Source organism: Buceros rhinoceros, unplaced genomic scaffold (genome assembly GCF_000710305.1).
Source record: "Buceros rhinoceros silvestris isolate BGI_N320 unplaced genomic scaffold, ASM71030v1 scaffold3228, whole genome shotgun sequence".
In the NCBI taxonomy this organism is placed as follows: Eukaryota; Metazoa; Chordata; class Aves; order Bucerotiformes; family Bucerotidae; genus Buceros; species Buceros rhinoceros.
Window position 1 is genome coordinate 59,040 of NW_010426189.1, and position 13,033 is coordinate 72,072.

Below are 13,033 nucleotides of genomic sequence, written 5' to 3' on the forward strand. Positions count from 1 at the left end.
TTAACAGATATTTTACAGTCATGGGAAAATAAAGGCTGGTTTGAGCATGTGTGGATATTAGAGACTTTACGGACAGAAACCCTGTGGCTTTATAAGGTCCCTCTCTGCTATTTAGAGAAGGAAAGAGACATTTCTGGTAGCTGATGCCTGTTCTTATGAACTGATCTCTTGTGTTTCTCATTTTTAGCTTTTACTTTTTTCCAGAGTGCAAACATAAAAGGAAAGGTGCATATTTTTTTCTTATTTTTCCAGTGAGTTAACAAATTATAAAATAGTCATTATAGGTCTGATTCTTCCACGTTCTGTTGTTCAACCCCAGGGACACCAATGGAATTGCCTCGGACGAACAAGAGAACCTAGTTTGAAATTGTTCCTTATTTTGGCATTAAAGTGAGGCCCATTTTTAAACACAGCCATTTTCCTCTGTACTCACATATTCACAATCTGCAAAACCAGACATCTGTATACAAACGAGCGGGAGCCTACGGAGATTCGGGAGGTTTCAGGAGGGATGTGCTTCATGCACAGGTTCGCTTTTTGCAAAGGCATTGTTGACGATGTTTGTATTCATTTTTTAAAATACAACAGTGGCTCAAAAATACAACACATAGAATCAGCATAAATTTACATATATTATTTAAGCAATTCATGACCTTTTAAAAAAGTATCCTGTCCAGAACACACAGCAACTAACTGCTAGCATTGTATGCTATGGCCAGCCTGAAAATGTGTTCCCTCCAGTTTATGGCAGATACCAGAATACCTTGAAAATGCAGTAATTTTTAAGCTACATTAAGAAACAGATCACATTGTGGTCGCAGACAAAAGCAGTCCCACAGCATGGGAAAGAATCTTAGAGGATCAGCTTTTGTTATTTCAAACACCTTTTCACAAAGAGGCAGGAGCTGATGGCACCCAGTGCGGGTTTTATTGAGCAGGGAGAGGTTACATTGAACAAGTATCGCAATGAATAGAGCAACAGGGGACGCTGAGGGCAGCAGCGAGTCCAGGTGGGAAAAGAGATCCATTTTGCATGGCTAAATTTGGGGCAGAAGCTGCATTTCCACATGCGTTGGTGGATATAGGAATGGTCTTACTCTGCTGGGAAGTGAGGTATCCCAGTAGGCTGCCTCTAGTTACCAGCAGCATCTGCAGCCATAGATGCATCCAGTCACAGGTTGCAATTGCAGCTACCACGCAGTTTTCTCTCATGTATTGAGGACTCAAGGTAAATGTTACATACCCTCTTTTACAAGTGGAAAAAATAAGACAGACAGTTGGATATCTTCCAGCATCTTGATATTCCTGGAGTTCTTGATAATGCCTGTTCCTATCCTGGTTATCATCCTGTGTGTATGCAAAGCAAGGGCTGTGTTGTCCAAGAATCTTTCTCCTCATTTTGTATGGAGTGCAACTAATTTAATAACAAAGCATGAAAAATCCAGGAGGTATGAGACCAAACAGCAGTTTCCTCTGAATGAATAATTACAGTTGGACCAATTATTTATAGGCTTGGCGCTGACAGGCTGAGATGGCAAGCACAGTAACAGCAAACAGAAGGAGCTAAATTGGCTAAAGGTTTCTGAACAGGGATGACTGGTCTGTTATATATGTGAGAAAGGTTCCAAGAATAAAAAAATGTGCCCTTTTCCAGCCTGGGGATTGCTGTAAGCGAGGCTGGTTGTAATTAATCTTTTGTGTGATGACTTGTGTATTTCCCTGCTGTCAATGCGCTTAAGCCGTCCGGCTGTAAATTACAGTGATGCAGAGAAAATTAATCATATTGGACTAAGGAACACACCAGACAAACCCTCTGATGATATGTTTTTGAGCTTTCACTCCTCTGCAATATGAATAAAGAGGTTCCACTGGTAATTCCTGGTGACATGCATCTGCGAAGCTTGCGATTCAATAGGAAAACTCTGCTGTCCAGACTTCTGGCAGAACTGGAGAGGAAATGCTGAACCTAGACATATCCAGGGTCTGAAAAATTAGAGCATCGGTTCATTATGTTAATGAGAGAGAGAAAAGAGAAGGCACTCTGCATATCTGATTGAGTCAGCAACACCACAGCCTCTGTCCTTCGCTATAACTTCTGCTGATGCTGCAAGCACAGTTAGGCTCAGTTCACAATTTTCTGCTTGTTCTCATGTGGTTTGGGGAATCAACTCACAGTAAAAGAAAAAAACGTAGAAGTATTTTAGCTTACACTTTATTAGTCTCTCTTGCAACTTTGATGGAGTCGTTCTTTTCACTTGTCGCCCCTCTCCTGTAGGCCTGGTTTTCACAGGAGTCAACAGGAGACAAGAATGTTCAGCCTCTCGTAATGCTGCCTCTTCAGGTCCTTTAAATGTGCAGCATAAACTGTCTTTTCCTTTATATTTTTAAGTGCTTTTTAAGCCACTCTTAAGAAATAAGAAGCAGGTGCTTTTGGAACTTACTGACATGCAAAAAGCCAAACCACCTCCCTTCATTTCAAAATTAATGTCCCATCGAGTAACTTATTAGCATTTCAGTCACTTTCTCAGAAGATGAGTGTTTGACTTGGTTCTACATTCAGGTATATGACAGAGTCCCCCCAAAAACCAGAAGAGTTCCAACATCTCTTTTTAGTGATGAACATGTTAAACAGCATGTCAGATAACTTCTCCAAAGATATCAAGGTAATCAAAAGAAAGAAGAACTTTTTTTTCATTAGAGGGAAGTTTAATTTGGGGTTTTTTTAAATTGAAATACCTCCATTTTCTACATTATGTTCTGTTATATATTGTTGACTTAAGTCATTTACCAAAAGGTTGGATCCTAGTAGGATTAGATGCTTTTATGCTCTGCAGTCTACTTACCTTAGTGTTTTCCTAGGATGATTTTTAACAGGAGGAGAAAATAACTCCCTGGTGCTTATTAGTTGGCAGCATTTCTGCCTGAGAACAATGGCCTGTTGTCATATGTGTTTTGTCACTACCAGGTCATGAAAGCCCTTCTGGAAGCCGTAGTGTGATTTCAGAGTTTATACGACCCCTTCAAATATCTGGAGACAAACCAGAACAATTATCTGTCAAACCTACATTCCTGTCCAAGTCAAGATCTGGTACCCCAAGATGCAGATTTGATTCAGACGTAAGTCTTTTTAAATTTGTTACTGGAAATGTATGTTATGGGACCAAGACTTCTCTGCTCCAGGGGCTGACGCGGGTTGCTCCACCTGCCTTTAAAAAGCCAAGACATCAGTGTTCTCAATTTTTGAGACACCTCGGGAATGTGACTAGTGGGAATTTAACTGATCTTTTCAAAGAAGTCTCAGCTGATATCCTAGTTGCACAGCATAAAAAAAGGGTGTGTGAGGTCCTCAAGCTTCTCTGAAAACCTCAGCCTTCAGTGATGCACTCAGTGTTGTACCGCTTCCGTGCCTGAGGCATTAAGTCAGCAGTTTTCTCTGTGTCTGTTTTTGTGTATGTCTATGTTATGCGGGTTTTTTTTTCCTCTACAGATGGATAATGATCAGAATTCCAATACCTCAAAGCAGAGATATTCTGGGAAAGTCCATCTTTGCATCGCCCGTTACAGGTAAAAAAAAGTCAGCTCATTACATATCTAACACATATTTATAATATTCAGCGTTTGGTTTTGCTTCACTTTTCCTCATGCACTGGATTATTAGCTGGCACCAATGTTATGGGTAGCAGAGCTCTGCACTGGCTGCAAAATAGTGTCATTTCCCTATGCTTTAATTGTCACCCGAAGTTTAACACGGCGCAGCTCTTCTACCCACCGCTGTATTTCCAGCCCTCAGCGTCTAAATGAGATGGGAATGTGCACTGCTACGTGACAGGGATGTCTCAGTCTGGTCTTACAAACTGCTTTTTCATCAGTGCGAGAAGGTTTTAAAAGTTGCTCCCATCCTTGCTTTGCACATTAAAATTTTAAATATAAAGTACTGCCACGATAAATATTTCTGACTGACAAATTCTTTCAGGATGGATATGGATTGAAATACTTCACAGGGAGTTTTTTGTCTATGAGTACTTTGTCTGAGCTGTAAGTCACTGGTTTTGGTTTTATTTAATTTGTCTCTGTTGAAGTTGATAGACTTGTTTAAAAGTCTGCCATATAAACCAAAAGGAATATGGGGGCTGGAAAAGACCTCCACAAGCGAGTTTGCTTTAATTCACTTAAAAAATAGAGAAGATTCTGGCCTGTGTATGCAGAGACCTAAGTGAGCAATGTGTAAGTAAATTCCAGAGAAAAGGATGTGGGTTGAAGTGCATGGTGTGAGGCGGATAGGTTGTGTTTTCTGGCAGCCTGTTGATGATACAGTAAAAATTCACAACAACCTGACCTAGACTCCAGCCAGAATGTAGGTTTCAGAAGGGAAGCAAAAAGATTGAACGGAGGCATTACCTTCCTGTGCAGCCGCAGAACTCTACGCCTTTTTCTGATTCGCGTTCAGTTTTGGGGGGCTGTAAGTGACCACGCGTTTTCCCTCTGTACTCCGCCGCAGTTACAACCCTTTCGATGGACCAAACGAAAATCCAGAAGCAGAGCTCCCCCTTACGGCAGGAAAGTACCTGTATGTGTATGGCGATATGGATGAAGATGGCTTTTATGAAGGTATTTTTTTAAATCTGTGAATTCCTGCTAATTTAGGGAAATTCAAATCAGCTCATCTGGCAAACACGGTCCCAATCCTTCCTCCGTCTAATACCAAAGCAGTTGCTAAAATTACCCTTATCATCATTGTGTTAATTAACATAGTTTCTGCACCAGCAAAGCCGGCTGTTCCTTGCAGGCAAAGCTAATTATAAGATATTTTACACTGTCAGCTTTTCCTACTTGTGAGATTTAAGTTGGTGAGAAAGCTTTCTGGCAATTCTGGCCTTTTGCCTTGCTGAGCCTTTACACTCTCAAACTGTGAATGTTGCTTACTTAGAGGTTTCACTTACCTCTTCTTCCTTACCTTGGCCATTTGCAAGGCACTGACATGCACAGGAATGCTGCTTCAAGGATGCTAACGGCATTGTTCTTGCTCCACAGGGGAACTTCTAGATGGACAAAGAGGACTGGTCCCTTCAAATTTTGTGGATTTTGTTCAAGACAATGAGACTCGGTTATCAAGCACATTAAGCAGTGAACAAGATCAGAATTTTATCAACCATTCAGGTCCTGCTTTGGAAGGAGATCTCTTGGAGATAAGTCCACCAAGTCACATAGACTCTAGTGTAGTCAGCAATGGTGCAGGGACTCTGGATGTGAACATTGATGAAATTGGAGAAGACATTGTGCCTTATCCTAGAAAAATCACCCTTATTAAACAACTAGCCAAAAGTGTCATTGTGGGCTGGGAGCCACCAGTAGTGCCACCCGGATGGGGAACCATTAGCAGCTACAATGTTCTGGTTGACAAAGAAGTGCGGATGAACATAGCCTTGGGAAGCCGAACGAAAGCTCTTGTAGAAAAGCTTAACATTTCTACGTGCACGTACCGAATATCAGTGCAGAGCATCACAAACAAGGGGAACTCGGATGAACTGCAGTGCACTTTGTTAGTCGGGAAGGATGTCATAGTAGCCCCCTCTAATCTTAAAGTGGACAATATAACCCAGATTTCTGCTGAGCTGTCCTGGCTCCCTACAAATAGTAATTACAGTCACGTCATCTTTCTTAATGAAGAAGAATTCGACATTGTCAAGGCTGCTAGCTACAAGTACCATTTTTATAATTTGAAGCCCAATATGGCCTACAAGGTGAAGGTCATGGCAAAGCCACATCAGATGCCCTGGCAGCTTCCCCTGGAACAACGGGAAAAAAAGGAAGCCTTTGTGGAATTTTCTACGTTGCCAGCAGGTTTGATATTTTTTTCCCTACTCCAAAACTCTCCAGTTACGTTTCTCTGAAAATACTAGATAAATTAATCTAATCTTTAGCTTTATGCTGTAATCCCTGGCACTTTCATGAGCAAACTGGGGATTATTAGATTACTTTGTGGTATCTAAAATTAATTCCTGTCCTGCGTTTTTTCTCTTCTTTGTTCCTGGGTAAAGACTGAAGCATTTTGGGGAGATAAACTAGGGAAAGCCGTGCTTAGCATTATCACAGATCACACACTAAGGGTTTTATCAGCTTAATCTCCATTTGTATTTAACTTGTCCAGTTATACTATTTCTGGTAGTAATTTATTTTCATTGGTGTGACAACACTGTGAAAATAAACAAAAGCAGTAATTACTTCTGACTTTTTATTTGTGTATCTTAAAGCCCTTTTTACACAGATCCAGCCCTTTTCTGTAATGAAAAACACCAGAGACATCTTAGAGGACCATGCAGTCATTTAGGGGATGTAAATTCACTTTGGTTGTGAAGCTGTAGTCGCGTTGTACAATTTGACTTTGTAAAGATAACGAATTGGTTGTGTTTTGGAAAGTCTGAGTCTTGCTTTTACATTAAGGATGTTGGAAAGTGCTACCAGTCACTTCCCAGTACTCAAGAATAATGCAGTGTGTTTAAAGGATAATCTCAGAATTTTGGGGGGGTGCTTGGCAGTACCTGGAAAATTTGAACATCTCTCCTTATAGATCCATCTAACCAAGGGTCATCTATTCAAGAACGAGTAGAAGACTCCTCATGGATTCAGACTTTCAGAATGCCTCTGAAGCAGGGACAGTCGAGTACAAGTGACTCCTGGCGAGTGAGGTTTCCATAGCGTGTGCTGCTCTGGCTTGATTGATGCCCTGCTGGGATTTGATTCCAGCAGAGGGGCAGGAATTACTTCTGGTCTCTTCCTTGGCTTACGTAACTTATATGCAAGGAGACCCGCAGGACAGTAAAGCTGGTTGAGCAGAGAGGGAGCTAAGCTTGTACGTCTACTGCTCTTGATGCTCTTGGTTTATAGTTTCAGTAAAGCTGTCCGCAGCTCAGGCATTTACTCTTTTGTCCTAAATGATCTCAGTGAGAAACGTGGCAGTGCTGTTCCGGAATCTGCGAGCAGGGGGAGCATTTTAAACTTGGTGGGTGTTCTATGGGAGTCAGGAGATCCTGCCTAGATGATGGCTTGAACTTAACAGGTACTTTGACTTCTTTGTATCTGCCAAAGACTTTTCGAATGAGGTTTTTTCAGGCTGGATCTCCCTCTAGTTGCTGAAGTGTGCTAAAGCAGTAAAGCCTCTGCTTTAACATCCAGACAACCCAGAATGTTCCCCACCACTCAGAGCATTTTTACAAAAGCACAACAACTTTTCACTGTTATACATGGTAAAATAAAATAGCAGCTGTTGGAGTGATTAGAGGCTGGCACTCTTATTTTAAAAGTCACTGAAAAAAGGGGGAAAGGATGAAATCAGGCAGCAATGGGAGTTATCATCATAGCGTGTCATCGTTTTGACTTGCAAGTATTACTAGCTTTGAGTAATTACAGCTCTCTCCTTCCAAACCGGAGTTCAAACAAAACCAATGAAGTGTCCTTAATGTGACTAATGCTAGTTTTTTTTCTCAGTCTCTGGATTATTTTTGTACCCTAAATGCCTTCAGCTGATCTGCATTGTAAGGGGCACGTTTCAAAGATGATTTTAGAGTATACTGAGAGAGCAGTACAGATATTCTGGGTGAAGGGAGTCTGTCGTTATTGTGCTTCTCTACAAAACGCACGGGGTGAGTGATGTCACAGCAACCCGCAGCTGAACGTCAGCTTTAGCGACAGCGCAGCACGAGCTGCGACCGAACTGGCCACAGGCAGCTGCTGATGTTTGTACCGATGGTTTTCTAAGGGCTTCAGGAATGTTTACGAAGCGATACATGTGCTCGCTTTATCTGAAGCTGAGAAGCTCTGCTTTTTCTTAGTGGGTTCAGTGGTATCCTTATCGCAAAGGATACCGTCAGCCACTTACACCAAAAGGCAGTGGGGGTCAGTGAATATTTTTTAATTTCCACGCTGTATCAATCTCAGGGGAGGTTTAGCAATACACTAACAAAAATGAGCTCGAGATAACTGCTCACATTTTAAAGCTAGAGAGAACAGCTGCATGAAAAGTACAGGACAATTAGAGGTCACCTTTTCATTTTTTCTCCTTGCAGAGGTACATTATGTTTTGCAGGATTTATACTTGAAAACACATTGTTTCCTGTGGGACCAAAGCTGAGTGACAGCTCTTTAGTTGCTGAGCAATTGAACTGTGCTTTGCGATTCATCAAAGCATTAGAACTGCTTAAGTTAAAATAGAAGTAGTTCTTTTTTTGGGTGTCCAGATCTAAAAATAGACATAAATACTGACAGGATTGGGACAAAGGGGACTGTTACAGTTTTTGAGCTAATTTAGGTAATAAATGCATGAAGACCAAACTGTAGTAGAATCCTGAAACAAATATTTATTGAGATGACCTAGACCATCAAAAGTCATGAAGAGTAATTTCCCATTTAATGGTGGGGAAAATAGAAACCGTGCTAAGCCTTGGGCATACAGTTTGTGAAACCTATCTCTGCTACAACCTGTGAAGGTTGAGAGAGACTCCCTGGGGATTGTTTGGCTTTGAGAGAAGGGAAGGAAGGTGACTTCTCCTGCAGGAGCAGATTAATGTCATTGTCACTGACAAGCTGCTGAACAAGATCAGATGCATTCTGTCTCGTAAGCTGAGGAGCTTCGCTGGATTGGCAGTGCTGGCTGTCAATAAAATAGGATGGTCAGGGAAGCTGAAATTCAATCCTAAATCAAAATCTACAGCTTGACCAAGAATAGTATCAGGTCAGTTTGCATACTTTTGCCTTTCAAGTTGAAAAAATATTATGGAAATAAAAGATTATTTATATATATATGCAATAGATGATACGGGTAAAAATTTCATGCTGTGCCTGTAGTGTCCTGAACATGACCCTAATTTTATTTCCATGCCCACTAGAGGATGAGATTCAGGGACAGCAAACTACTGAAATGCACTGACGGTTTGCCAGCGTATCTGGAGGCTTGTGGGGTATTTACACTTGTATCACGATCAGTGTGGTAGCAATGAATGCACACAGTTAAAATACTTGTAGCTTTTTGGTAGATGAACAGAAATTGGTTGTGCTTAAGCCACTGGCAAAAGCAAACTCACAGCAACCGAGGTCTGTATTCTCGCGGCTGTTATGCTGAACCCTGCTTCTGAAATGTTTTAGCATGAAACACTGCTCAGGCTTTGACTGTTAACACGACAGGATGCCAGAAATGTTCTTGAACTAGTCATCTCTGTGATATATTTTACTTGGGCTTTCTGTCCACAGTAGAGCTAATGATGTCCGTTAATTAAGGATGTATTTGGTGGGCTCTTACACTAACATACTGTAAATGCCTTAAAAGGTTACTAGGTGCATTTTTTTCCTTCGGTGCAGAGAAAAGACTTGGAGTCCAGCTGTCCTCTAAACCAGCATGCTGCTGGTTGAAAAGGTTAAAAGTTTCAGCCTGCAGACCACATTGCACCTTAATGTCAATGTGCTTCTGGCCCATAAATCATCACTTGGAGCCACTGATGGTCCAGAGAGACAGAATTTCAAAGTGGTTTCTGAGTATGTAGTACTCTGAGTATGTAGTGTGCATTCAGAGATATGTACCAAAAAGTCACCTGCAGCCGTTTTCCACTAACGATGGCAAACACAGTTTGCTATTCCTGGGCTTTTTTCTCCCTATATTTTTCTACTAACATCTTCTGCATTCAGAGTAAGCAGCAGTTACGTAGCCTGAGGGGATAAGAATGGCTCCGGAGGGAGTTACAAGTACAGACCATTTTGCAAAGACGTGTAGCTTAGTTAATGGCTGTTTGCTGAGGGTCACTTCCTGACTCCAGCACCTGCGGAGCCTAAGATGCTGGTTTTATGCAATAACTGCAATCAGGATACTTTGTCATCTTAAAATAATTTTAAAGAAGTGCTTTGAGATCTGTTGTTTCCAACTCGAAGGTGTATCAGCTGACATGCATACTTCTGATCATCTAAGGCTCAACAGTGTCTGGTCTTGTCTTTTGTAGGTCCTCCAGCTCCACCTCAAGATGTTACTGTACGAGCTGGGTCCACCCCAGCAACCATACAGGTGTCCTGGAAACCACCAACTCTGACAGTAACAGGGACGTCCCATGGCGCCAATGTCACAGGCTACGGTGTTTATGCGAAAGGTCAACGGGTGAGTTCTCCTTCCAGCGTTACAGTGACCATCCGCATTAGGTGAATTTCAACTGACAGGTAAAGGCAGCAATAAGCACGTGGCAGCACTTGAACATGTGAAGGGTTTTCTCAGCCTTCAGGAGAACCTACTCTTTTGTTTGTCTATAACTTGATCATTAGCTTCCTTTCTATAAGCCCTTAAGCTTTTGGACAAATGGTTTGAAAGGGTTAAAGACACCTGCTGCTAACTGTTGTGGAACCCTAATGTGGGCTCTTGCAGCCCACTCTGTGTTGGCAATAACTCGCTCCATGTTAAGACTTTGAAGGCTGTGTTTTAGTGGGGTTGAGGGGAGGGAAACAGATGTCTTCATGCTCATAAGTTGCTTGCTTGTGTACCCAGGTGGCAGAGGTGATCTTTCCAACAGCAGAGAACACATTGGTGGAGCTAATGAGACTAAGGAGTTTGGAAGCAAAGGAAGTTACTGTTCGAACACTCTCTGCACAAGGGGAATCAGTGGACTCTTCTGTTGCTGCCATTCCATCTGACCTACTGGTGCCTCCAACCCCTCACCCCAGAACTGCTCCTAAATCTAAGCCATTAGCAAGTGCCGGAGCCCCAGAAACCAAAGAAGAACATTTAGGTCCACATTTAAAAATGGATGAGTCATGGGAGCAGACTTGTTCGGCATCCCCTGTTCATGGACACATGCTCGAGCCACCCACTCCTAACTTTCACAGCCCGCTTCAGGGAAGGAGATCTCCATCGCCTAACCGAATACTCCCTCAACCGCAAGGCACGCCTGTCCCAAATACTGTCGCAAAAGCCATGGCAAGAGAAGCTGCACAACGAGTTGCAGAGAGCAATAGGGTAAAGGCAAACTTTTTATTAACGTTCTTTCGGCCTGGCTTTATTCATTGTGGCACTTTCCATCAAATAACTTTTTCTTCATATGCTTTAAGGAGGGGCTAACCATTCCTAAACCCTGAAGATCTGTAGTTTGAGAAAAAGCAATGTGCGAAATTTCTGTGCCATGTTCCACAAATATGCTTGTAACCATAAAGAGCAATGATCAGCATAGAAGCCCCGTAACATCACTAGAAATGTTGTCTCCAAAAATGCAGGGCCTTGTTTCTGAAAAGAAAAAAAAAAATAGTAATCATCAAGTTTGTGCTTGGATATTGCAGGAGTCAAAAGGGAGGGTTGTGCCTGTGTGAGAAAAAAGTCAACCAAGTGCTGAAGAGCTTTGACAGAGACCAAACAAAATAGTAAAGGGCAGTTTAAAATTAGGTCCAGCAGTAGGGATTTGTTAGCAGCCTCTGAGTGTGGAATACTGAGCATTTGGACATGCGATACAGGGAAGAAAGCTGAGCTGATGGTCACGTAAAAACACGTCATTGTTTAGGAGCGAGAGTAATATGACAAGCAAAAAGAGAAAAATTATTGAAAAATCCTAAAAGGTAACAGTCAGGGGAAACTAACATTGCTTTAAACCATGAGTATATTTAAGTGTTGTGTTCTTGAGGCCTTGTATTTGCCATTACTCCCACTGGTTGCAGGAACAAGTCTGCTTCACGGTTTTCCTTTTTCTGTTGCTCTGCTAGATGGAGAGGAGGAGTGTTTTTAGCGAAAGGAGCACTGCAGCCCAGTACGCTAACTCAGATGAAGAGGAAGATGGCTATGATTCTCCGAACATCAAAAGAAGGGGGGCTTCAGTTGATGATTTCCTGAAAGGGTCAGAACTTGGAAAGCAAGTAAGTAGCCTGGTCTTGTTATCGTGTCAGGTGCCTGACATGAAACGAGTGTTCTGTGAAGCTCAGCAGGCTCCAGGTCACCATCTCATCATTGTAGCCGTACTAGTAAACCATCCAAGCAGCCAAGTCGTGGGGAGGTGACTGTCCTGTCACTGGAGGATAACGCTGCCCAGTGGGAACTGAGTGCTCGGCACCGTGCCGCTATAGCTCGTCACCCCATGCAGCAGTCGTAGGCACGGGAGACTGAACAAACTGAAGCTGAAGAAAATTAAATTAGAAAATGTGGTTGGATGTCCCGTTTGGGCTCTGGGCTTTTTCTGTGTGAGGTGTTACCTCTGCATGTGCAAACATGCTGTGAAACAAAGGAAAAGGATTTTTGTGTTCCGTAAAAACCATAACCTGTAATCCTAATTAGCAGAAAACCAACACCGTGTATACTTGGCATGCTGTAGTGAATAGAAAGAGGTTGCCAGAAGAGTTTTGTATCTGCACAGTTTCTAGTCTGTTACCACTGAGAACAAATACAATTTATTACGTTGCTTTCAAGGGAGATGTATATTCTAGGGAAGAAATACTTTCTGATGTCTTATCATGGTTAAATAATCTTGTTAGCCAAACCTCTGGCTTCCCTTGTTGAAAGGTTTTCATGTAAGGCTGAAAATTCCTCGTTGTTTTAACACACTCTCTCAAAAAATGCACTTTGAGAAATAGTTAAAGTATGTCTGGCAAAACAGCTGCAGCGTGTTAAGTGTAACTTGATGATTAAATGTTTATTTTATAGCTTCAGAGATACACCTATTTGTAGTTTAATTGCTCATTTGCATTGTTTGTGAAAGATGATCACTTTTACTGCCTGGTTTGTTACTGAAGAAATAATTGGAGAAACTTGGAGAAACCTAATCTGTGGTGGTTTTCTCTATGAGAAGATATTAGTTTGCTAATTCCGTTATAATGCTCACGTGCTGCTGGGTGTCTTCCAGAAACAACCGCTATTTTGTGTGCTGATTCCCTAGCAGAGGTCGTTGGCTTTCTATCAGTAACTATTGCCTGTATCATATATCCTAGCTGTGTTTTATACCTCAGTTAATGGAGTTCTCAACTGGATTTGTTAGCTGTAACGTTTAACACAGGCCACTCCTATTCAACATCGGCAGTTCAGCCGGAT

The 13,033-nt window shown here is 41.9% G+C and overlaps 1 protein-coding gene across 3 annotated transcripts in view; it reads left to right on the forward strand.

The window, feature by feature from the left end:
* RIMBP2 (RIMS binding protein 2) overlaps positions 1-13,033 on the forward strand; it is a 54,663-nt gene that overhangs the window by 21,611 nt on the left and 20,019 nt on the right. For all 3 annotated transcript variants that reach the window (XM_010141386.1, XM_010141387.1, XM_010141388.1), the window contains 7 exons: positions 2,966-3,117; positions 3,488-3,564; positions 4,499-4,608; positions 5,032-5,841; positions 9,984-10,135; positions 10,517-10,984; positions 11,719-11,868. In XM_010141386.1, coding sequence (XP_010139688.1) covers positions 2,966-3,117; positions 3,488-3,564; positions 4,499-4,608; positions 5,032-5,841; positions 9,984-10,135; positions 10,517-10,984; positions 11,719-11,868 — 1,919 coding nt within the window. The remainder of the gene's footprint in view (positions 1-2,965; positions 3,118-3,487; positions 3,565-4,498; positions 4,609-5,031; positions 5,842-9,983; positions 10,136-10,516; positions 10,985-11,718; positions 11,869-13,033) is intronic.